This window comes from Scatophagus argus, chromosome 14 (assembly GCF_020382885.2).
Source record: "Scatophagus argus isolate fScaArg1 chromosome 14, fScaArg1.pri, whole genome shotgun sequence".
In the NCBI taxonomy this organism is placed as follows: domain Eukaryota; kingdom Metazoa; phylum Chordata; class Actinopteri; family Scatophagidae; genus Scatophagus; species Scatophagus argus.
In genome coordinates this window covers 12,000,107-12,023,201 of record NC_058506.1, presented here as the reverse complement: position 1 = coordinate 12,023,201, position 23,095 = coordinate 12,000,107, and the positions used below count along the sequence as shown (strand labels likewise).

The window sequence follows — 23,095 nt, the reverse complement described above, 5'->3', positions numbered from 1 at the left end:
CATCACAGATGCAGAGAGGTAAAAGGAGTGATAGGGAGAGCGGTAAACAGCAAAGACAGAAAAAACATGCTTCTATTACTTTGTTGGTGCACTAAGACACAACTCATGTTATAAATGTATTTACATTCAAACGTACAATCAGTGCCAGAACATACAAATTCACTCAAATTTGTCTCTGGACCAAATCCATAAGGGGTAACTGTAGGCTAAAAATTCAAATTCTAGTGCTAAAAGTTTACAAACTATGGAAACATTTGCTACAACAGCATTTAAATGTCAACATGGATGTTTCAGCCCCTTATTAATAAGATAAATTACCCATGTTTCCTATAGGGATGCTCAACAAGTGCTACATATTAAATGGCTGCTACATAGTGGTCAGACGAGAGGTCCTTCTATATTTAACAAAATCACATGAATGACTTGTATAAAATGCAGTCATCATATTTTTGACATTCAGAGCATAATGAGATACAGATGTCCACAGGACACACTGAAGGGTCATTACAATACCAGTTCATTGTTTAGAAATCATAGTCCATTCAAAGGTGAAATAATTATTTAAGATGAAATCAGTAACTTTATGGTGGCATTTGTAAACAATAATGCTGCATCCTTGTATTTTTGTAGACTGTATTTTTTGCACCTGAAGTGACTTTTAGGAGGACCCTGAAGACTCATTCAATGACTTAGGTGAACTGTAATCCTATTTGAAAACACAGTGACTTTCTGACTGGCAAGTTCTTACAATTGATCGTTATGCAAAGACATTCTCAAAATCATCAGTGTAGGTACAAAATAAGTGACAATTGAGACATATTTCTCAAATCCTATGCTGTACTTGACATTCTTTTCTTTAAGAGCATTTACCCCTGTACACTTATCATACAAAAAAAGATCCATGAAAGTATCATTTTTACTTTTTCATAACCATCAAAAGTGCTGGTATTGCAATTAAAGATCAACTTAAAAGTCTATTACTGAAAAAGTGGCAACCCAGAACATTATCCTTTACATGCTGGTAAAAGGTTATATTTACTCAACCAGTAACTTAACAGAAAAAAGTGACCAGGGTAGCTGCAAGGAATTTCAAGGCCTCGACACTGTCCCCTGTCCCCCTCACCCACCCCATCCCAAGCACTCAGCAAAAACGTAAACACAACACTTGTTTTTGCTTCCATTTTTCACAAGTTGAATTAAAAGATTTAACTCTTTTTTATGCAAACAAAATACTTATTTCTATCAGATTTTCTAAGATGTTGTTTAATCACCATCTTGATATGCTACATCAGTCAGGTGAATGGATTTTCTAGGCAAAAGAGAGGGGCTCAGTAAAATAGATTTTGAATTTGTACTTAAAATCCGAGGGAAATAATTCTTTTGTGTGCATGAAAAAGTCATACATTTTTTACTCACTGCTTGTGAAAACTGGGAGTGAGAACAATTTTTTTTATTGTGTTTACATTTTTGTTAAGTGTACTTAAGTGATATTTCATCAATCATTAACCCTAAGCCTTGGTTGCTGTACCTGCCATTACAGACTTACCCTCATAACTTCTCACTAGCCTTGTTTATTTACAGCTCATTTTCATGAGTAATCTGAACAGCGTCAGCTTTATTTGTTAACGTGCGAGTAAATCACTGAGATTAGACTGTGTAATACTGTAGTTTTCTATGTTGACTTGTTCAAAGCCAGAAGAAAGATTAGGACCCTGAGGGTAAATTTGTCAGTGGAGTACAGTAGAGGAGGCAGCTATGACATACTGTATGCTATAAAATAATTCTCATTTTTTATATACCAAAGGTTGGTTTCTCTTTTGTATTCCACAGAAGTGGAAAATTTTCTCGGGAAACACCTTGACAGTGTTTAATGTTCTGTTGAGAAGCTATACAAAATGAAATTCCAAAGTATTTCTAATCTAAATTTAGAAAATAATTCCCTGAACAATATATTCTTGCGCAATGACAATTCAGTGTAGCTTGCAAAAGTTTAAACATAATATTTCAAGGATAAAAAGTATCATTCAGATAAAGAGCATCAGAAGAGGTTATGAAGAGGTTAACACAGGTTCACACAGGGTTATGCCAATCTTTGTGACACTATTCACAAAGAGGTAAACAGAGGTTTTACCTGTACTTTTTAAAAAACTTACATAGCTTATAGACCCCACATCCTATCATTACACAGTCCTTTGAACACCATCTATGTATCCATGAAGTAAAAACTTCAAAAACTTCAAACTTGCACTCTATCTGTTTTCTCCTGGGGTACGTCACGTATTCCACTTGTGTCCCATAGGTGATATTTCCAGTGTTACAAACACCAATCATTTCCTTCACACCTCAAGCTTAATAAATAGACAGATCACAGCAATAATAAGATTCACACTAAGACTGGAAGACTTTCACAGTACATGCTTGCTTAAGTAGCAAAATACATGTAACAAATAAATTAGATATGAATGTCACCATTTAAACAAATACACAACATTTAAAACAAAGAATCCTGTATTGGGTTTCCCCCTTAACATTGAACTACCTGGTAGCTGTGTGTGTTTTGTTGTTGTTGTTGTTGTTGTTGTTGTTGTTGCTGTTGCGCTACAGGCACAACAGACTGCACATTCCCGCTGAGGTAATTACAAAATGGCAGACATAGTTTTTGCAAGTTGACCTGAGGGATCCTAAAAGTGAAGAGTAGCTCATGTAGCGAGACGCTGAAGGAAGACCTGGCAAAGTTTGAACATTTAACTCTTATGTATTTTGCAGGTAAAATGGCTGGGGTTCCAGGTAGGGTTGTCGCACACATGTGAAACTGTCAGCACTTAATTAATTACAAAATGTTAACAATACCTCGAGGAGGCTGAAAAACATAATTCACTTTGAGTTACAAACCAATTCTTTATCCAAAGTCCTTTTATGTATTTAATTTTTTTTATGTTTCATCTTGTTCTCTGCTGGTGAGATGGCAGGACCGAGTATAAGGCGCTTTGTTAGGGATTTGTCCAGATGAAACACAAAACAGAAAATCATTTCTGCTCAAAGCTGATTCAGTTCATGACTCAGAATTGCAACTCGTCTCTTGAAAGAGAACTGACTATGAGAAATTAATCCCAGTGAGAGAGAGAATATAGCTTATTTTATCGAGAACATGACCGTGTTTTTACTGGAGTATTGTGTTCTGGTGACAGGAGTGTGCTAGTTTTCACCTGTACTGTTTCCGTCTATGAGGGACTCATTACTACCCATGCAGGGAGGTTTCACTATGTCGACACTATCTGTGTCACTATCATACAGTATATACAGTCTACATTTCCAGTCTTCATACAAGTTGGGATCGGAGACAAAGAACTGAGCCGCAGTCATCTTGAGAAAGTTCAAGATTCTGTAACCTCAGTGCTTTGACACTGACTGCGCTGTCTGTCTGATGGCTGGAGACCACAGTCCTTGTTTTTCTGCAGCTTGTACTTCAAAGCCATTCACATTCAAAAAGGAAAGGAGGAGAGAGGATAATGAAGGAAATGAAAGAGAATGCTAAGAAAATGAAGAAAGAGACAGATCTTAGCTTATCTCTGTGAAGAGCTGAGACAAGCCGAGGCGTTGCAGCGAGTGGCTGACACTCTGTGTGTGGGCGTTGCTGGGCCAGGGGAGTAATTCTGGTTGCTTGCTGCCCTGTGAGTGGGTGTGGCTGGTCCCGGCGAGAAATTTTGATTAGTGGCGGCTCTGTGAGAGGGGGAGCAGTATTGAGCCTGCTGGGGACAGCCATGACAGTGAGTGGGGGAGTCACACCCTGCTACAGGTGAGGAGGAGAAGAATGGGGATGAGGGTATGGGGGAGGTGGAGAAGGAGCGGTGCAGCGGGGAGGAGGCAGGGGACACGAGAGGGCTGGTCTGGAGGCGCCACAGAAGCTCCTCATTGTTCCGACTCAGCCTCTTCTTCTCTATGCTCTCTTTCTCAACAGACTCTTGGAGGTTGGCATTCTCCTCTGACAGTTGCCTGCAGGGAATACAGCAGTGAGGAAGCTAGCATAAAGCAGGGAGTATGTAGCATTACATAGCATATCATTAAATGTCCACAGTGATGATGGCGATGATGATGACTGAATATGTCTTACCTGGAGAGGGCCAAGTTCATTTGAATACGAGCCATCAGATCTTCATTCTGCTGCTGCAGAACCTGGACCCTCTCCTCAAGGAATACGTTCTTTTGGGCCTGCTCAAAGGTAGAATGCAACGACAGCACAATATTTCATCATCATATATAATGACCATCTGGTGTTTCCAGACCACTGTGCAATGTGCATGCATATCTATGAGTGTTTATGACAGTTGCTGGGATAGCCTATTTGAGCCTACCACTTTCTCAAGGTCAGAGATTTTCTTCTCTTGCTGGTGTATCTGCTGGTTCTTCATTTCCACAACCTCCTTCAGACTCTTCAGATCTTGCTCAATGTGCTGGTATGGAGCCAGAGCATCCTGTTGCAAGCACATATGCACATTCACAAACAAAAAGACAAGAACACGAGAAACAAAAGATGGAGAGTGGTGTTGATGTTTAAAAAGATTCCATTAATCATTTCTTATAAATATATTTGGATATTCATGGTATTTCCAGTAAATCATGGTGTTATTTTAATGTAGGTAGCAATAGGTAAACTCACAACTATCTGTTCATCTGTGCTCTTCCTCAAAGCCTCCTCAAAGCGTTTGGCTTTGTCTTTCAGACTCTGGTTTTGAAATGTAAGAGTATCCACTTGGTCCTGCAGAAGCATCCGCACAAACCCAATAACACATATCATCTCAGTACACATTAGAATGCACCAACCCAAAACAAAATCTTTTTAATGGAATTATACCTGTAAGGAAAGTCTTAGTTTATCAAAATCCTCCTCTAGAAGCACCTTCTGCTGCTCATGAGCTTTCCTTAAATCTAAACACAGATCCAGAAGCACAAAGAAAAAAAAAATGTTGATGTTATTTCCAGCTGTGCTTGTGTCATATATTTCTTTTTAAATGAGGTCTAAAATCATACCTCTCATGGTACGGGCATGCTCCTCATGCAGTGTTGCCATGGTAATGTTATGCATGTCTCGGAGCTCCTGAATGGCTGCCTGGTGATTGAGTGTCATCTCTTCCACCTAAAACACCCCGTCACACACACATACAGACAGAGTGATGTCCTGCCTGACCACATTTCACGTGAAAGATTTCCCAGGATGCCTTTTTCTCACCTGTTCCTGTTGCTGAGTCCTCAGCTCCTCCATCTCTGACCGATGCTCCGCCTTCAGATGTTCAGCTTCCGCAGAGTGACACTTCCTGAGCCCCTCTTCGACAGCTGCCAGCTCTGCCTCCTGCTGCAGCTGCAGCTCCTGCAGCTCTCGTTCAAACGCCACCTCCATAGCTGTCTTCTCCCGGTGGAGTCTCTCCCATCGCGCTGAGTTGGATGCTGTGTATGAGATAGAGTGTGTCTGATGATATTATTTTATTAAAGAGTACAGAATATGCATATTTTTACTGTATATTTTTGCTGGTTATAATTAAATCTTTCAAACTTTTTTTTGGCAAATCAACAAACAAAACAAATAGCCAAGGCCTTTTCAAGAATTTTGACATGTCACTGGAAGAAAAGCGCAAGTGCAAATAACAAAACTGCTTCAGTTTCAGGGTCCTGCTATTGTTCATGCTGACTCACTGTCACTCTACTCTCTGCATGTGTGCTTTTCCTAAGTCAAAATGTCTGCTAAGAAAAAGTTTGTTTTGTTATTGAATTTAATGAAGTACTTAGTTTGATTGGCCAAATGTTGGTTCTCACTCACCCATTTCCTCTCTGATCCGTTGCATTTCCAAAACTAATTTCCTTTGATTTTCTTCTGATGTCTTATTCTGAAAATTGGATATTGAAACAACATTTTAACATAGTACAGATGACAAGTACAGTTTATTCAATTAATTCTGGAGCATGGATGTAAATGGCAAAAAAGTTAACGGCTGCAATAAGGCAAAGAACCTCCAGTCATGCTAATAGCTAAAAGAGCTGAATACTTCAGCATACTAACATGCTCACAGAGATAACAATGTCAACATGTTAATATTTAGCAAGTATAATGTTTACCATGTTAATTTTGTTCAAGCATGTTAGCATGCTAACATAGTAGCTGAGACTCATGGGAATGTATTTGTCTGTCACTTTTTTGGTCATTAACCAAAGTATTATGCGAACTTTCAGAGTCACATAGTACCATGGCCAAATTCAGGCAGCTGTAAAAACAAAACCTGTTTAAAATTACGCTCAGCGATTTGTTGAATTAATGTTAACCCTCCACTAACAAATGCCACAAAAACTTAAGCTTCAAAAAAGAAAATCAGAAAAAGAAACAAACCAGATATCTCAAGCACAATTTAGATAAGATCCTGACATTCTGATTAAACTGAAATGAAACTGATTGAGCTGATTGGGGAAAACGACTGTACAATATCACTTACTGAGTGGATGTGGATGTATTTTTTAATCAGATCTTTCATTTTAAAACAAAAATAGTTAAGCTGCTCTTCAATCTCTCCACATACTGGCAACTGCAAAAAATACCCCATGGGGTACAAGTGCATATGGTTTGAAACTACTGCTATATACTGTATCCGTTGTGTCTGACTAATTCCAGCAGGGGGGGCTCAAACCTACTCAAACAAGCCCGTACTGATATCTGCACAGTGGGCCAGTGACTGCAGCACTCAGACAGTGACCATAAAAAAATCAGACAGTCCCTCAGTAGCCCGACAGCTGCATTACAGCTACAGCACCTCAGAGGCTAAATCATTCCATCAGACACAAAGAGCTGGATGAAACCTGCTCAGTGACACACTGAACTCTGAAGGACCCTTCCCACAGTCGCAATCACTCTTGCTCATCGTGCTACTCATGGACCATGCTGTGAATCTCACCTCATGGTGTTAAATACTGCATGTGTTCTTGAGTTCACTTGTGTGTGAGCATATGTTTTATATACTCCAGTCTTTGAGTAAATAGAAAGGTTGAAACCCTCAGACCATCCTCTTAAACAGAGGTGGGATTGTGGGGCAAATAGACCCAGTGATGATGATGACAACATAGAATTATTATTAATTTTATGTATATGCATTGTGTTAACGCAAGCTTTCTACCTTGAGGCAATAATGCTGAGTGGTGATAATGAAGGCTTCCAGACCCAGGGAAGTCTTCCTCAGTTCTTCTCTTAGAGTTCTCAGCTGCCTCTCCTGCTGCTCACAGCGTCCCTGCAGCCTTTGAACCTGAGACAAAAAAAATAAATAAAAATAAACAGAATTATAAAAGAAAATTGAATAGAGCATTGGACACTCTTAGTGGTGCTGCATATTTCCAACTCACCTCCTCCCTTTGCTGTTCTTTCTCTCTTTCCTCTGCTTGCCTTTCTTTTTCTTTCTGTTGAGCCTCCTCTTTCTCTCTCTGCAGGTTCTCCTGCTGTTCCTGCTGCAAGCTCAGGGGGGCCACACGGCGAGGGGACCCCGGGGGAGCTGACCCTCGCACTGCTGCTGCCGGCCGCTGCCCACACTGGACTACAGGGAGCGGATGAACAAATACAGAAAATTAAATCAAGATAGAAATGAGTCTTTATGAGCTTGTGTTTTTCCAGTGAGAATGTGTGATGTACAAATATTCAAATAATTTGCTATATACAGTATGTGAAATCTCCCGTATGTCATTAATTAGTCATGTACTAATTCTAACTAAATGTGACCAGGATACATCTATAATAATGAAATTGATGGGTATTAAATAAGAGGAGATTCGCCCTGACCTATTGCTAATGACTGTGTTCACATGATAAATGACAGTAAGTTAATTGAATCTTTTCTACAGAGAAAGCCTTGAGGTAATTCCCAATCTGATGTTCCTCATGATGAACCATCTAATTTCATGATAAATGTGGTCAGTATCAAGAAATGATTGAGAATAGACTAATACATAGACACTGTTAAAGTATATGTGTGTGAATGTGTTATTTGTAGGGTGGCGGCATTAGTGATTAATGTAATTTAAAGGCCAGACAAACATGTTGCAGCCATTTTTTTGGTGGTGTTGGTGGGGAATTAAGTTGCAATTGACGCACAGGCAGTCATATTAACCTCTGTGTGAGTCACCTTGTCATGTGGTGGGAACACATTGGCATGTGGAGATACACGTTATTACTTGGATCACTGAAATTCGTTTAAATGTACATTAAAAAAGTAAAAATGTACCATGAAGATTTACACACACACACACACACACACATAAGAAAATCACTGCAGCTCCATATCACCTGCCTCAGCCATAACATTCAGGCCTACTGAAGCATGAGGAGCGGTCTCCATGACAACATGAGGCTGTGCTTGGGGTGCAGGGTCCCAGGTAATGAGTGAAAGATCGGTTAGAGGGAGGCGGGGGGATGGAATAAGGGGAATGCTCGGGTAAAAGAGAGAGTAGAGAGACAAAGATTTCAGTAAAATGGGGGACTGAAGGGACTGAATGGATTTTAAGGCCAAAAGATTTACTTGGAAATGTATGATTTATTTTCAAAAAGATGTGTGGGAGATGTGTTTTTGTGCCATCTAATAATCCAGGCCTTGTTCCTACAAATGTGCAAAAGCAGCAAAAATCAGCAAATATCAGGTGCTTCAGTATTACATCTTCACCAGTGTCTTTGACTCAAAGGCACGTTAGGATTCCTGGTCTTTGAAAATGACTACAAGTCTGGTGTAAATTATGCCTTCCTCTTTTGCAGGGACACTGTCACACATGCATGTGCATACTCTGTACTTCTGCAGGTTGTACCTGAGAGGTTAGAGAAAGGTGAGTGAATACCAAATGAGTTTATATGGCTGAGTGTGAAGGCAGCATGCAGATGATAGCAGAGGGGTTGATGGAGGAAGAATAATGATGCAAGAAACAATGAGAAAAGGTCATGGCAGACATTGTGGGGTGCAAACATGGTGTGTATGTGCGTGTGTGTGTGTTCCTGCTAGGGTGTGGTCTTATCTTTTCTGGCACATCGTCCAGAATGTAGAAGCAACAAACTAACAGTATGTGTAAACAAAAGCTGCAGTGCTGAGAGTCAGAGGGAAGAAAAAATATTCTTATTTAGCGACTGTGTGGGAAGAGACAAGGTCCAATAAAAAATATGCAGTAAAGAGAAAGGTGAACAGTAGCAGCAACACTTTAGTGAAAGTAAGTGAAGTGGACAAAGAGAGAAGAGTAGTCTGAGGAGATGTGCATTCACTCTACAAGAAAAGACGGGGAGGCCCTCCGCAATCCTATAATGATTTAACCGCTGCAAAGCCAAGAGGAAAAAATGTGTAGACAGTGTGGATCAAAGCACAGCTTAGATTACGTGTTTGACCAGTACCTGATATGTGAAATGCATGCATCTCTGGGTATGAGTAGATCGAGAAAAGGTCATAAATATGAGTGTTGATTTGCTTTATTTCAGGTAGATTTGACTGGACCTAATGAACCAACCTTTTGACACAATTCTATTCAAATGTCTCAGCATGTGGGCATGTACTTTACCAGAGACCTGAAGCTAAAAGGACTGAATAGACTGCCTTACTTCATGTCACTGATTACACCTGTAGTGTTCCCGCTATGAAAAAATGTCTGCTGTGAGAAAAGAAAAAAAAAGAAAAAAAAACTACTGTGCATGCTTTTCTAGCTTGAGTGGTGGAAATGTTCACTGTCAAAATCACCTCTTTTGCACAAGAAATCCAGTTTATTGTGCAGGAGTTTCACTCTCACACACACTGAGACACTTCAATATAATGGAGTCCTAATTAATGTCATTATTTCCACCTGCGCTTTTCCTATTTCAACGAGTCAAAATGTCTTCTTTAAAGAAAAGTCTATTGTTACACCTTTTTTTTTGTCCTTCTAGTGTGAGTTTTAATGGTGCCCTTCTGTTGAAAACGTCGACAAGAACAGCTGTCAGCAAATTTATGTATATGCTTTTTGTATGCAGTGCTTCGGTAAAGGGGAAGAGACTCACCTGGGGACTGAGGTTTGGGAGGAACCACCGCCAGCCTCTTTGGGGAGGATGGGAGAGAACGTGTGACCTCTGAACTGCGCTGAAACTCCTTTCTGCCAACTGTCAATCAACAAGCATAGAACTATCAGGTTGGTTTTAGATAATAGATGAAGGTAAATATAGGAGTAGCATGTTTTAAAGCTGTCTGAGATATAACATTATGTCGATCAGTCCTCCTCGTACATGCACACAAACATCAAATCAACCATCCCTCCCTTTCCACTCCTCACTCCATAGAATAGCTGTGTCCCCCGGGACTCCTGGTCAGAGAAAAGCAGTGCATACTGGAGGAGATGTGCCCACCACTTCACTGCTCTTTGTGACATTATACACTTTGCAGCCAAGACAGACAACAATCAAGATCTCCTGTTGCAAAGTTAGTGAGGTGTGTGGGAGTAAAGACAGTAGCTGGATATGAAACCATAAATACGAGATGGGAACTCAGAATGGTGACAATAGTGAACAAGGAAGTAGGTTTCAGGAGGTTAGCAGGGAATTTGTTGTGAAGCTGAGAAGAGAGAAGGAGAGAGGCCTTGAAAAGAAACTAATTAGACCTGTAATGGGAGAGAAGCCTCTGATCCTGAACAAATCCCCCAAATAACCCTGGAGAGATACTTCAGGCCTGCAGAGGCTCTCTTTCTGTCTCTCTCTCTCTCTTTGTGTGTGTGTGTGTGTGTATTCACTGTGCATGTGTTGGTGTGATCATACAAATATGGCTCTCAAAGTGACTCATTACTGCCAAGTGAACCCCAGACTCCTACACACACACATTCACGCCGCTGTACTAACACCAAGCAACACCGTCTCAAACTTTTATTTGAAGTTGGAGTGCAGTCAACATTAAACAAATGCTTAACCAAAAACTCTTAGCAGAAATACAGTTGAGAGCATCGATGAAGATGTTCTCTGCATGTTAGGTAGCCGTGAGGTGTTTAGGCCAGCTGAGCACAAAGACTGAAAACAAAAAACCCCCTCAAAAACACATTTACTGGGCAGCAAGAGAAAATAATTTATTTGAAAAATATTTTGGCATATAGAGGGCGGCACGGTGGTGCAGCGGTTAGCACTGGTCTGGGCCCTTCTATGTGGAGTTTGCATGTTCTCCCTGTGCCTGCGTGGGTTTTCTCCGGGTACTCCGGCTTCCTCCCACAATACCAAAAACATGCACATTAGGTTAATTAGCTACTCTACATTGCCCCTATGTGAGAGTGTGTGGTTGTCTGTCTTGTCCTGCGATTGACTGGCAACCAGTCCAGGGTGAACCCCGCCTCTCGCCCGTAGTCAGCCGGGATAGGCTCCAGCTGTAGCAGTATAGAAAATGGATGGATGGATTTCGGCCTGTACTATTTATATAATTAACTGGATGTAGGAATGTTCAGTCAAGCTAGCTCTGGTGACTGCAAGGCTTTGTCTAAAAGCTTGTTATCCTTTTCCTATTGTTCCTGTTTTCCTGTTGATCCAAAAGCGCACATTCATGTTTTGTGCTGTTGATATTTTATTGTCGGGTTAAAGTGAGTTTTAGAGTATGCTGGTGGGTGTAAGGCCACAAGTATCTTTTATGTTTTTACTGGTAGGTGTTTGTTTCGTACTTGAGAGCAAAGTCAAATTCCTTGTTTGTATACGCAAACTTGGCCAATAAAGCTGATTCGGATCCTGATTCTGACAAAGATAAGACAAAACCTCTGCCAATTCAGCACCATGGACAGAGGCAGCACTCACTGAACGGCTGCGGTGTACACATATGCTGAACATTGATAAAATACAACCTCCTGTCTGCCAGAATGGCATTCGACTCACCTCCTGGAAGTCAGTATTTGGGGCCAAAATTCAACTTTGATGAACTATGGGCTTGTGGAAAATCAAGGGTTGTGCAGCTATCACTAATGATCAAAATTATCTTTACTTTAGCAGAAATTAGTGTGGTCATATTTCCTTGCTAACAGGAAGAAGCAACAAATAGCAAAATAGATTTCGCTGTTGTTTACTTGTCTGGCTTTAATCCCTGCATTAAAAGACTTGTCAACAGACAGGTCAAACAATATTTTACAAATCATATTCTGAAACTGTTGAGACCACTTTTTGTATTTTTCCTGAATCATGGGTTGTAAAACAAATTTAATGTGGAAAAGCAATCACAAATTTTTCTCCCTCATTCAGCAAGCACATTATTATAATCAAACATCTGTGTGATTATGTGACTGTCAGGAATGTCAGCATGTTTGCACTGTAATTCAGCTTGAGCATCATGCCCAAATGTGTGTGAGTGCCATCCTGATATAGACAGACAAAACATGGAATACAGCACAGAGAAGAAGTCTGTGCATGACTTGCAGGGATTCCTCAGGTTTTTCTTCATCAATAATTTACAGCACATTTAAAATCGGCTCAGGTAACAGAAAGACAGGGTGAGAGACATGTTCCCAGAGTCACTACACTGTCTGCATACAAAGGCCTGACTGAGAGGCAACAATACAACACTGATGTCTACATTGTTTTGCTGTCTAGAATGTGCTTTGCCCAGCTCAGATGCATTCATATTTTGAGGTGTTTAGTTCACACTAAAGCAAAGATGGCAGAGTTCTTGTCTCTTTTATTCAGTCAGCCCGTGTAAAAGTTTAACACACAGTGAGTGTGGGTGAGTGAAGCGCGATTCCACACGGCTGCTGGTGTTAATTTCCATGTGGGGAAAAATACAACTGCGTGTGAAAAGTGTCACTGCCGCTGCATTTCCTGGCTTCTCAGCAGACTGAACGAGCACCATCAGCATCAGCTGTTGCAGGTGAGACAGCAAGTTCATTAACATTTATTAGCAGCAGGAGAACATGCTATACGTGTGGTGTGGTATGTTTTGCAATGCTTCACCAACATTTAAAAGCATGCTAATCATTTTTTATGTTTTCTTGAACATGAGAACATAAGCACTTCCTCTTTAACTACCAACTATAAAATCAGTTGAATATTCCTGTGCTTCTGAACACCAGTACATATGTGTTATTGTACACCATTTATGGTTTGCTGGTAATTAAATTGTTCATCACATATGTGACAACAGCATGTCACAATAGGCCACAATCTGTTGCTTGTGGAAAAATGTCTCATGCATGAAGCTCAGACTGTGTTTGTCATACAATACATTTTATTGCTATGGGATCAATAGAAATACATGCACATTTCAAATGAATTAATCCATGCTGAGCCAAATTACAAAATATCAACTCCCATATTTTCAGTTTCTGTAGTCCACTAAAAACATTACGATCTGTTCCAATACCAAAATTTCGACTCACCTCCAGGGGAGCTTCTTGGCTGGGCAGGCAGGTAGCGGCGTGGCAGGGCAGGAGTAGATGGGGGCTGGAGGCTGTTGCTGCGACCCGGTGGCCCTCTCTGGTGATCCGTCGATGGAGGGACGGTGGTCACTCTGTGAAGAGGAGGCTCCTCGCTCACACTCAGACCTGGAATACACAGAATTTGAATCTGTTTTAATGTTTCAAAGTTTGTTTGTTTTTATATACTCAGTAGATAGTAGAGTTCCCTGTCTGATTTTCTATATCTCAATTGCCATCTCTTCCTCCTTTTTGTAATCACATATTGGTTTCTCTACAATCTGACAGGGATGTATTATGTCCAAATTTAGACTCACTGGACCGAGAAATAGTTTGTAACCTCTGGGTCTCCCTGCTGATACACTCAGTCATCCTTTGGTTGACCTGGACACTCCTCCTGCATGTGCACACACACACTCACACACACACACACACACAGAGCCTGACACACATGTCCACACCGGCATGCTTCAACGCTTCCATATGAGTACAGGCCAACACAGGAAAATACAATGCGCGCTCACACGGAAGCGAACTGATCATCGCTCATCCTGGCCTAGAGTGCAGCTATTATCTATCAAACGACAAGTGGACTGTTTACACACTTGAAACCCACACTCTTACGCACTGCATATATCCTGCTCATCTCTTCATCCCCGATCAATAATGATACAACAGATTGCCTGCACTTCTCTACCTTCTTCATGTGACAAGCAAGGATAAACAATTTAATGTAAAGCTGCCTGTAAGAATCCAATAGGTGGTGATTAAGTCATGTAGAACGACTTTCATCCCCACACACCCTCAGAGAAAAAAGACAAAAAACTAATAAATGACAACAGAAACGGCCGCTGTGAAAATTTAGATGTCAAGAGTTTCTTTTAGTCTTCGTTGTCTTATGTTAGCGCCACTTGTGTGAACTTTAAATGATACAAACTCATCATTTCATTTACAAAAATATCAGCAAGTATTACAGCAGTGTGCAGAGTGAATTGATGATTTTCCAACAACATATGCACTTACTATAATCCCATCCCAGAGACCAGGGAACATATTAGGCTTACACACCATCAAACCATGAGTTTTAGTTAATTATGCCTTCAAGGTCCTTCTAGGTCTCTTTGCATTTGCTCTTTTCTGGGTGTCAAAGAGCACAATTGTTGAAAGATTTAAAGGATTTGAGGTATGAGAGACTGTGTGAATTGCATGTTTGTTCCACATGATCAACCAGAAATGGAGGAAAATAGCTGAAAAAGCAGTGCCCTGAGCACACCATCATGTCACGATGACAAGACACTGACTGTGCTGACTTGTAATTACACTGCTGACCTATGTGTCACACAGAACATACCAGGACACATTGAAAGCTGTCAATAAGTTCTGAAAAATATTTTTTGGCACCTGTAAATGAAAACAACAGGCATTAAGAAAATGCCTACAATATATTTTCAGTGGGATTATTATAAAAACTCCACATTCTCCAAATTCTCACGTTTTGCATATGAGGATGTCTGCTGTATGTATGTGCTGCTCATGTTGCTACGTTTCCATATACAAGTCATGCGTGCTACACTCCCAAAGCTTCATTCGTCATCCCAGAGCTCCTCCAGGAGTTGATTAGTGATGCTGTTTATAGTATTTCCTCCTCATTAGCCAGTCAAGGTCATAGTCTGTGCATCCAGGCCAGATATGATCTCTGCTCCGCAATTACTGTTGTCAACATCCTCAGTGCGATGACTTGCGCAGGTTAGAGTCTTAAAGATAAATGAAAAAAGCAAACTGAAATCTTGGTTTTTGTATGTGGATGATTTCAGTTTGGGTTCAGTTTTCAGTTCAACCTCAACTAAGTCTGATACTCCATTGGTATCAGATACTGTTTCCTCTATCTTAAAGATAAAAACAGCATTTGTAAGTCTCTCAAATAAAATTATTTTGTTTTAAGTAAAAGATGAATGGTATTTTGGTACTTTGGTACTTTGGTATTAAACTCTGTGTTGACATGGATCAACTGGCTGGTTCACATGAACAGAGGTGTGCCCATTAGTCATAGGTCCCATATATATATATAAAGAAATTCCCAGACCGCAGAACAGAGACAGGAAAAGTAAATGATGACATTGCATAGTTAGAAACACAAGCGTGAGGAATATTGTGTAGGATAAAAAGGAGGGTGGAATTCAGGGGCAGAGAAAGTGAAAGAAAAACTAGTGAATTTCATTAACAGTAAAAGGAAGCTGATATGCATCACTGATTGGCAAAGTGCCAGCCGCTGATGGATAACAGAGAGAAGGACTGAGGAGGATAGGAAGAAGAAGGGAGGAAGACACTGGCTGCACGGATTCAAGATAAAGCAAATAAAAGGAGAATAAAAGGATGGTGCTGCAATGGAGCCAGTGGCAATCATTATGATGATGGATGAAAAATACCAAAGATATTATAAGATAAGGGACCGTGAGCATGTAGAAACAGCTGAGAACAAAAGACGGCTGGCTTTTTCAGCTCAGCGGGAGCCCATTTTATTGGAGCAGCTTGCACCTCATAGCAAAACTAATGCGAGAATAACGCTGACTCTTATATCTCTGTCACTGACTGCAGAGGAAACAGATATTGAAGCATACTCTGCACATTCTCAGTTTCCATGCATACTTTCAGAGTTTTCCCTTGCTGTGTATATATGGAATGTGGTAATATAGCTACACATCACTGGCACAAGCACCAGTTTTAATTTGACTGTAAAAATTTCACCTCTGAGGTGTTTCATTTCACAGAATAGCAAAAACCCTTCTGTGCTTGTCACGTATATCAGCACATTCACATTCTGCCAAATAAACTTAAGTGTAAGAGGCATTTTATCATAGCTGGTCAAGGGGGAACTAATGCTGCTTTATGTATACAGGATGCACTTGGTATTTTAATTGATAAAAAATCTAATCATATGTTTTGGAGTTAAATTAATAATCTACAAACCAACAAGTAAATAAATAGCTAAATGTAATGGTATATAAAAAGAATGTTATTCCCTCTTAAAGTGTACTATCCCCTCTGCAATGTTGTGGATTTGTTACTGTTACTGCATACTGCTATGGTACACAAGCATAACAATATAAAACTCAACCAAACCAAGCAGAAAAAAGCATAAAGAAATACCCTGAATAGTGAGTAATTTGCTATTTGGATAAACAAAATTTTGCTTTTATTATGCCATAGATTGAAAGCCTTTAAAAAATCTAAGTACTCTTTTACACAAAGCGTGTGTGGACAGAAACTAAAACAGAGATATAAACAATTAAAATACTTCAATCCCACACAGAGAAATGTCCAGATCTTGAAAAAGAAAGATAATTATCCATGTTTTTTAAAAAAAATAATTTTAGGTGATTATGAAGTCTAACCTGAGTTGTTTCTGTTTGATTAGACGACATGTTCTCACAGACAGACGTCAGCTTCATTCAGCCCTGTTGTGCAGTGCAGAAGACATAGCGTGTAATTAACCCTGAAGATTGTATTCATGAGAGCCTGTCACTGCTCCTGTTTGTCAATCGTTGCTTCCTCTCAGTCATTTGAAGCTTTGGCTTAAAATCTCTCTCACACATCATCCAATCATCAAAGTAGAAGGCATTTTATTCCTTGTGAGTGCATGCACACATCATATTGTCTGCATTATGTTTCATAGTTTCCCAAGAGCAATATGGAATTAATATTTTGCTGGTCTCCAAAAAACTTTGAGCATTAACTACATGTAATTCAGTGTCAGTCGACAAGTATGACAAGTAAATTAAATTCATGGTTGGATTTTTTTTTTCTATTTTAAAACATTAAAACAGAATTTTAACTAAAACAAACAAACAAAAAACAAACAACCTTCATAACAGCTGTTAAAATTTGCATAATCGCATATCAAACAATTAATTCCTTCCAGCAACAAAAGGTTCTGGAAACAAGAAGTGTGTGTCAACGTTGAATCTGCATCAACGTGTGTGAAATTCAAGGTTAAAGCTGCATACATAAGGCACAACGCAATGGCCCTGTTGGGACTGAACCTGGGCCGTAGACGGATAGATTAGATGATAACAGCTGCAGCTGACAGCAGCATCCACAGGCCACCTGTCCTCTGTCAGGACCCTGATGTCAGGAGTTTAAAGGTTCAGTCCAACCAGAATGACATACTGTACAGGTAATTATTTTATGATCAACAGGAGAGAGAGAGAGAGAGATATGCTCCTGTATGGTAGACTTGCATTTACTGAAACAGGCATTTTAAGTATATCACATTTGAATGAATCAGAGATGTTTCCCCCTAAGGTGTTATTATTTTACTACAATCATGCCTGGAGATAAAGTTTTCCTACGGCTGAAGATCCAGTAGTGCTGCCTAAAACCTGCTGGATACAATAGTACAGCATCCCTAACAGGAAAGGCTTACAGGACAAGAACAAAAGACAAAAGTTACAATAGGATTAAGCCAGATCAGGAAAAAAAATGAGGAATGTATAGCTAGTAGGATTGAGAGAGAGAGGATAGCAGAGGAAATTAAGGACAGTGGCCATCATTTCATCAGATGGCTTTGGTTCAAACTCCAGAGACAGAATCATTTCTACTTTTCACAACACAACCCTTGCGAACTGTGTGAAGGTTACTGTAGTAACTTCAGTGCTGAGTGCATAGTTACCAAAGATTTTGGCATAACATTAAGAAGGCCTAGCCAATGGATGCATAGAAAAGAGAACAAATAAAACCTTCATTTACAATATCTTCAAAAGCTTGCATTTGGTGATTCAGAGCCACAGACCCAGCTGAATATTTGTTTTCCACACAATGTTAGTGTAAAGCTGCACTATTATTCCTTATGTTATTAAGTTATAAAACACAAAAAGTAGTTGTAACACTCATTCCCTTCAGGTGGTGTGAGTGTTAAAGTTGTTGCACTTTTTACTTTCTTTGCCTGCAGGAGCACAAAACAAATGAATCAGGGTTAGTTTTCATACCTTAGCAATTGTTTGTTTGCTCTCTGCATTACAAGCAGACAGAAACATAACACAGCAAAATACAACACACCAAATATATTCTCCTCATAGTGCCATGTCTTGAAAAAATGGTTCAGTTAAAACAAATCTTTTGCATTGCAGACTGAAAATATGCAGCTCAGTAGGAGAGGAGAAGATGGTGTTAATCATTTGGGAAAAATTTGATGACTGCAGTTCTCTTTTCAGCTAATTCATTTCTTCATTAACCCATTTAGCCGTTTACTAATTCCAACATACACGACATCTATGAGAACTCTATCATCTGTATCTTGTAACTGTGGGTGAAATGAAAAACAGGTTTGCATCTTTTTTGATTTTGATGCTCCTGTTTTCAGATTACCAATGTTTTTGTTGGTCTGGATCAGCAGTTAAGCTCATAAACAGCTATCATCGTGGAGCTGGATAAAATAAACTGGGAGTGTGTCAGTTAATGAATGGGCCCATTGAGCCCATCCTCACTCTGCTGCTACAGTAAGTCTCTGCCATGTTGGTTTTTCTCTCCTCAACTGCAGAATGGCAGCCATATCTAATTGGCCCGTCTAATTTGCTGCTCTCGTAGCGTGTGTTTGTGTGTGCGAGTGTGTGTGTATAGACAAGAATATTAGGGTGCACACATGCACCATAGAAACCATCTGTTCACAGTGAGCTAGCATGAGTCACAAACCAGATCTGAGCCATGGCATCTGGGGTATGGCATCCACTCTCCTCCTCACGCCAATCCCTCCATGCTTCTCTCTTTCCGCTCTCTTTTTTTCCTTTCATAGTCTCCCTTTCTCTCTCTTCACTCTGCTCATTTTGACTCATTGAATTTTGCATCTCCCATCCTTAAGCTCTTCTTCTCCTGTCAGCTGTCTGCTTCGTTTTTCCTTTCACTTATTTGACTTCTACTACTATTATTTCATTATCACCTAAAGAGAAGATGGATAGAGGGCAGTAATACTCTAATAACACACTAATTGTTTTGGTGATTGAGTTTCCATCGTGGAGTAGGTTTGGCTTAAAGGCACAGGCTTCATGAGTCTCCTTCTGCTGGATTCTCCTATCAGCAATGGAATGGAGTCTGTCAATCACAGTGGAATTAGCAATGCATCCCTTTGAATTCTACAGGGATGCTCTCTCTCTAATGTACATACACACACATCTCTGAAGCACCTCAGGGAATGTCAGTGACTGGGCTAAAGGGAGGATTGGGTTAATGGCTAATCAATGTCATATAGAGTAACCTATAGCCCCCGCAGATGCTTGGTAAACACACACACACACGAGCATGCATACTGATATGCAAACAAGTGATAAGAATCAATCAAGGACATACCAGTTGAGCTCAGTGTGAGGGTTAATTTTTATGTTTGCTGTATCTATGATTTGTTTCACTCCAAGTAATCTATATCTGGAAGGCTAGTAGTTATTACTTCACACCATCAATACATTAAAAAGTAGCCCATAAGAAAACTGTTCTGTGTACAGTAGATTATCTTGAGTAACCAGCATATTGTTTCTGGGATCATGATGTTGAATTTTTTTAAATGCACTTTTCAATGCTGTGAGTAACTTGAATAATCCCACCCTCTGACATCGTGATTATGATTTGATGCCTGTGCAGATCATAGCATATTCTTCCCAGCTTCTGGTTCTCCATAGCTGCACAGTTGCACATGTACACACACACAAACACACATCTGCGCACTGAACATAGCAGGTTGATGAGCTACAGCAACAGGGAGTTTAAACTCCAGGGATACGTCTTCTAACCCACTTTACTGGAGCACTGCAATCCTTTTCTCCCCATCACTCTGTTCCTTAATGATTTCTCCGAGCCCTATCATCCAGAGCCCGAGTGGAGTCCGCTTTGCTTGCTGATCAATAGGGAAAACGAGTAACTGAGCCTGGCCTTTCTTCTCTCTGTTACAGAAGGAGATAGGTTGCTGAGATTCCCCGAACATCCTTGATAGAAGGATGTGCGAGGACTCATCTGTCAGTCTGTCTGTCCTTTGATCTGAGTTGGAGCGTGGTGAAAGGGGGCATAGATCCCCAGTTGGTGGGAGGAATATCAGGAATCATAAACAAACCCTGCAGGCACGCTGTGCTGTACTTCCATGCACTCACCTATGTGCATGCATGCACAACTAAACATAGGTTAAACAGAAGATTTGTTTACCAAATCTCATGACAGCCACTTAACTTTTCTGTCTCCAGGGTATTTCACTGTCTTGCTGCGAATCTCAGCATCATCATCTACAATTAGGTTTGCGCAGTCGCTCAGAAACACACTCAAATTTTTCACTTTCTGCCTCGGGGCACTTAAAGAATTTCAAAATGCAATTATTTTAGATAAATTAACAATATCTAAAATTCAAATCAGGAAAGAGCTTAACTTGATGAAAATGCCACCCTTTTTTCAGCTTCTTTAAATTGCCCCTGGCAGGAACCCCCCCCCCCCCCCCCAAAAAAAACATTCACATCATCTTAAGCCCAAATTTAGAGGTTGGAGGTTAAAACTCTAACCTGAATGGAAAAAAGCCAGAAAAGACAACAAAATAAAATGTTTTAAAGCATTTTTTCCTGCATAGTTTAAACAATTTCCCAAAAAGAGAGAGAGAGGGAGAGAGAGAGAGAGAGAGAGAGAGACATGTCTGCAGTTATCTACAGTTCAAATACAGTGGAGAGAGAGTTCAAATGCCACACAGCTAAAGGTCACGAGCACCACACAGAGCACCCCCCCCCCCCTCCGAAACACACACATATACAACATACACACACACACACATCAAAGACCCTTAATCTTTTGCCTCTCATGTCTGTCATCCTTGATTCCATTTTGGTCTCACAGAGCTCTGAGGAGCAGCAGGAAGAGGAACACTCGAGCACTCTGCTGCAGGCACTACTTTTAAAACTTCAAGTCTTTTGGGTTGTGGTGGCAGATCCTGTGCTGTGTTGTGTGCGTGATATAAAATGGTCAAATGCCATTTTAAGTAGAGGTGATAGATTACTGGAATTAATGTGAGCATTAATATTGGCGGTTGTTTAAAAACATAGTATGGTAAGATATACTAAGCATGAGGTCACTGTTATCGTGTACACAGTATCTTAGAGAGTAAAGAGAGAGTAGAGATGAACTTTTATATTATCATATTGATATTAGAAGGGTAATGTATTTAGAAAAGCCTGATTAAGCTATTATCTGAGGGAGAAGGAGCAATAAGTTCAGTAATGTTCATTATAGTGCATTTGTCTCTGACATCAAACCAAAACAGAAACAGATAATCAAAATATACAGCTGCAGGCAGCACTCGGTGGCATACAAACACTCAAGTTTCCTGGAAACTGTTTTTCAGCTCGTTACTGTCCTGCTGTGTACTAATCTCTTCACATTTAAAATTCACAGGTTTACTTTAGATGCTGGAGGAAAGTGTCACTTTGAGCAATTGATCATTAGAGTGCCATAACATTTAAGATGTACTGAACTTTAACTTGGGGTAAGAGTTAAAAAATTTATGAGGAAATTGAAAGGTTACACAGAAAATTAAAGCTATTGGAAAATCCAGTGTCACTGTGTGAGCAGGTTCAGTTCATGTGCTGTATGAGAATATAAGGAAACAAAAGAAAAAGATGATGATAAAAGATGAAAAGAAAAGAATGTTTCATTTTACTGAGGCTACCACAAACAATTACATTCATCATGCTCAAAATGATCAAAAATGCTGCTGATTAATTTCCTGCTAATCGATAAATCACTGGATCAATACTAGTGCAATTAGCAAAGCAATGCAGCTGCACCACTAATTGATTAAGGCCTGTCGTTTATAAAGTCTTGACCCCAACAGGGAGAAATGACTTTAAAAAAAAGACAAAATCAGTTTGTTCAAGCTTTGTTCAATCACGCTATTCAAAAATGAAAACTTCCACATTTATGCTAGCAAAAAAGTAAAGTAAATAAACATGTTAAGCTCTGCAGACCCAAGGGAGTCCTTCTTTCTCTCTTTCACAGCAGCTGAAAATGTGCCTGCCCCATATTACTGCACAGTTTGTATTCATTTTCAACCAATGGGAGAGAGAAAAGAGGGAGGATAAAAAGTATGGATACAAAAGGGGGAACCAGGGAAGGGAGTGATGACATAACAGAGGGGACTGACGTGCGTGCGAGTGGAGGTGCTTACGTCAACTGTAACTGGGAGAGGAAGAACAAGCGTTCCTTATGTAGGTCACATTAAAAACACATGCAGCCGCCACAAATTCAGCCAACTAACCGACCAGCCCGGCGAACGGCGCTGAGATCACAACTGTAAGCGCACCACTAGATCTCCGTGACTGTGAAAACGAAAAGCATCCACACATTACTGTTATTTCTTCTAATGCTTTCTGAACAGAGCACGTCTGTTAAATTACTGATGAACCTCGAGGATGACATCATGTGCTCTGTTACTTTTTCGTGCATTCAAACTAAAACAAGCTCAACGAATGCTTTGTTCAGTATTTGTATGAATCAGTGAATTATCACTTTAAATTGTGGAAAGTCCTGTTATATTTTGTACTATGTTAAACTTCTAAATTCCCAACTCCCCAACAGTCATTCTGCTATCTATAAATCAATCAGTACAGTGTCTCAAAGTTCTGACCTGTGGTCTCAGTGATGAGGATTTGAATGAACTCATATTAGAACCACTTTCTGTGCCAACGTG

The 23,095-nt window shown here is 40.0% G+C and overlaps 1 protein-coding gene across 1 annotated transcript in view; it reads right to left on the bottom strand.

The window, feature by feature from the left end:
* Positions 1-1,464: 1,464 nt before the first annotated feature.
* The window catches only part of mtus2a (microtubule associated tumor suppressor candidate 2a), a 42,533-nt gene continuing 20,902 nt past the window's right edge, over positions 1,465-23,095 (bottom strand). Inside the window, exons 5-16 of the mRNA XM_046409801.1 lie at positions 13,357-13,521; positions 10,031-10,129; positions 7,378-7,565; positions 7,155-7,280; positions 5,813-5,879; positions 5,228-5,442; positions 5,029-5,134; positions 4,853-4,926; positions 4,658-4,756; positions 4,353-4,472; positions 4,112-4,209; positions 1,465-3,993 (exon numbers count right to left, since the gene is read on the bottom strand). Coding sequence (XP_046265757.1) covers positions 3,564-3,993; positions 4,112-4,209; positions 4,353-4,472; positions 4,658-4,756; positions 4,853-4,926; positions 5,029-5,134; positions 5,228-5,442; positions 5,813-5,879; positions 7,155-7,280; positions 7,378-7,565; positions 10,031-10,129; positions 13,357-13,521 — 1,787 coding nt within the window. The 3' untranslated portion in view covers positions 1,465-3,563. The remainder of the gene's footprint in view (positions 3,994-4,111; positions 4,210-4,352; positions 4,473-4,657; positions 4,757-4,852; positions 4,927-5,028; positions 5,135-5,227; positions 5,443-5,812; positions 5,880-7,154; positions 7,281-7,377; positions 7,566-10,030; positions 10,130-13,356; positions 13,522-23,095) is intronic.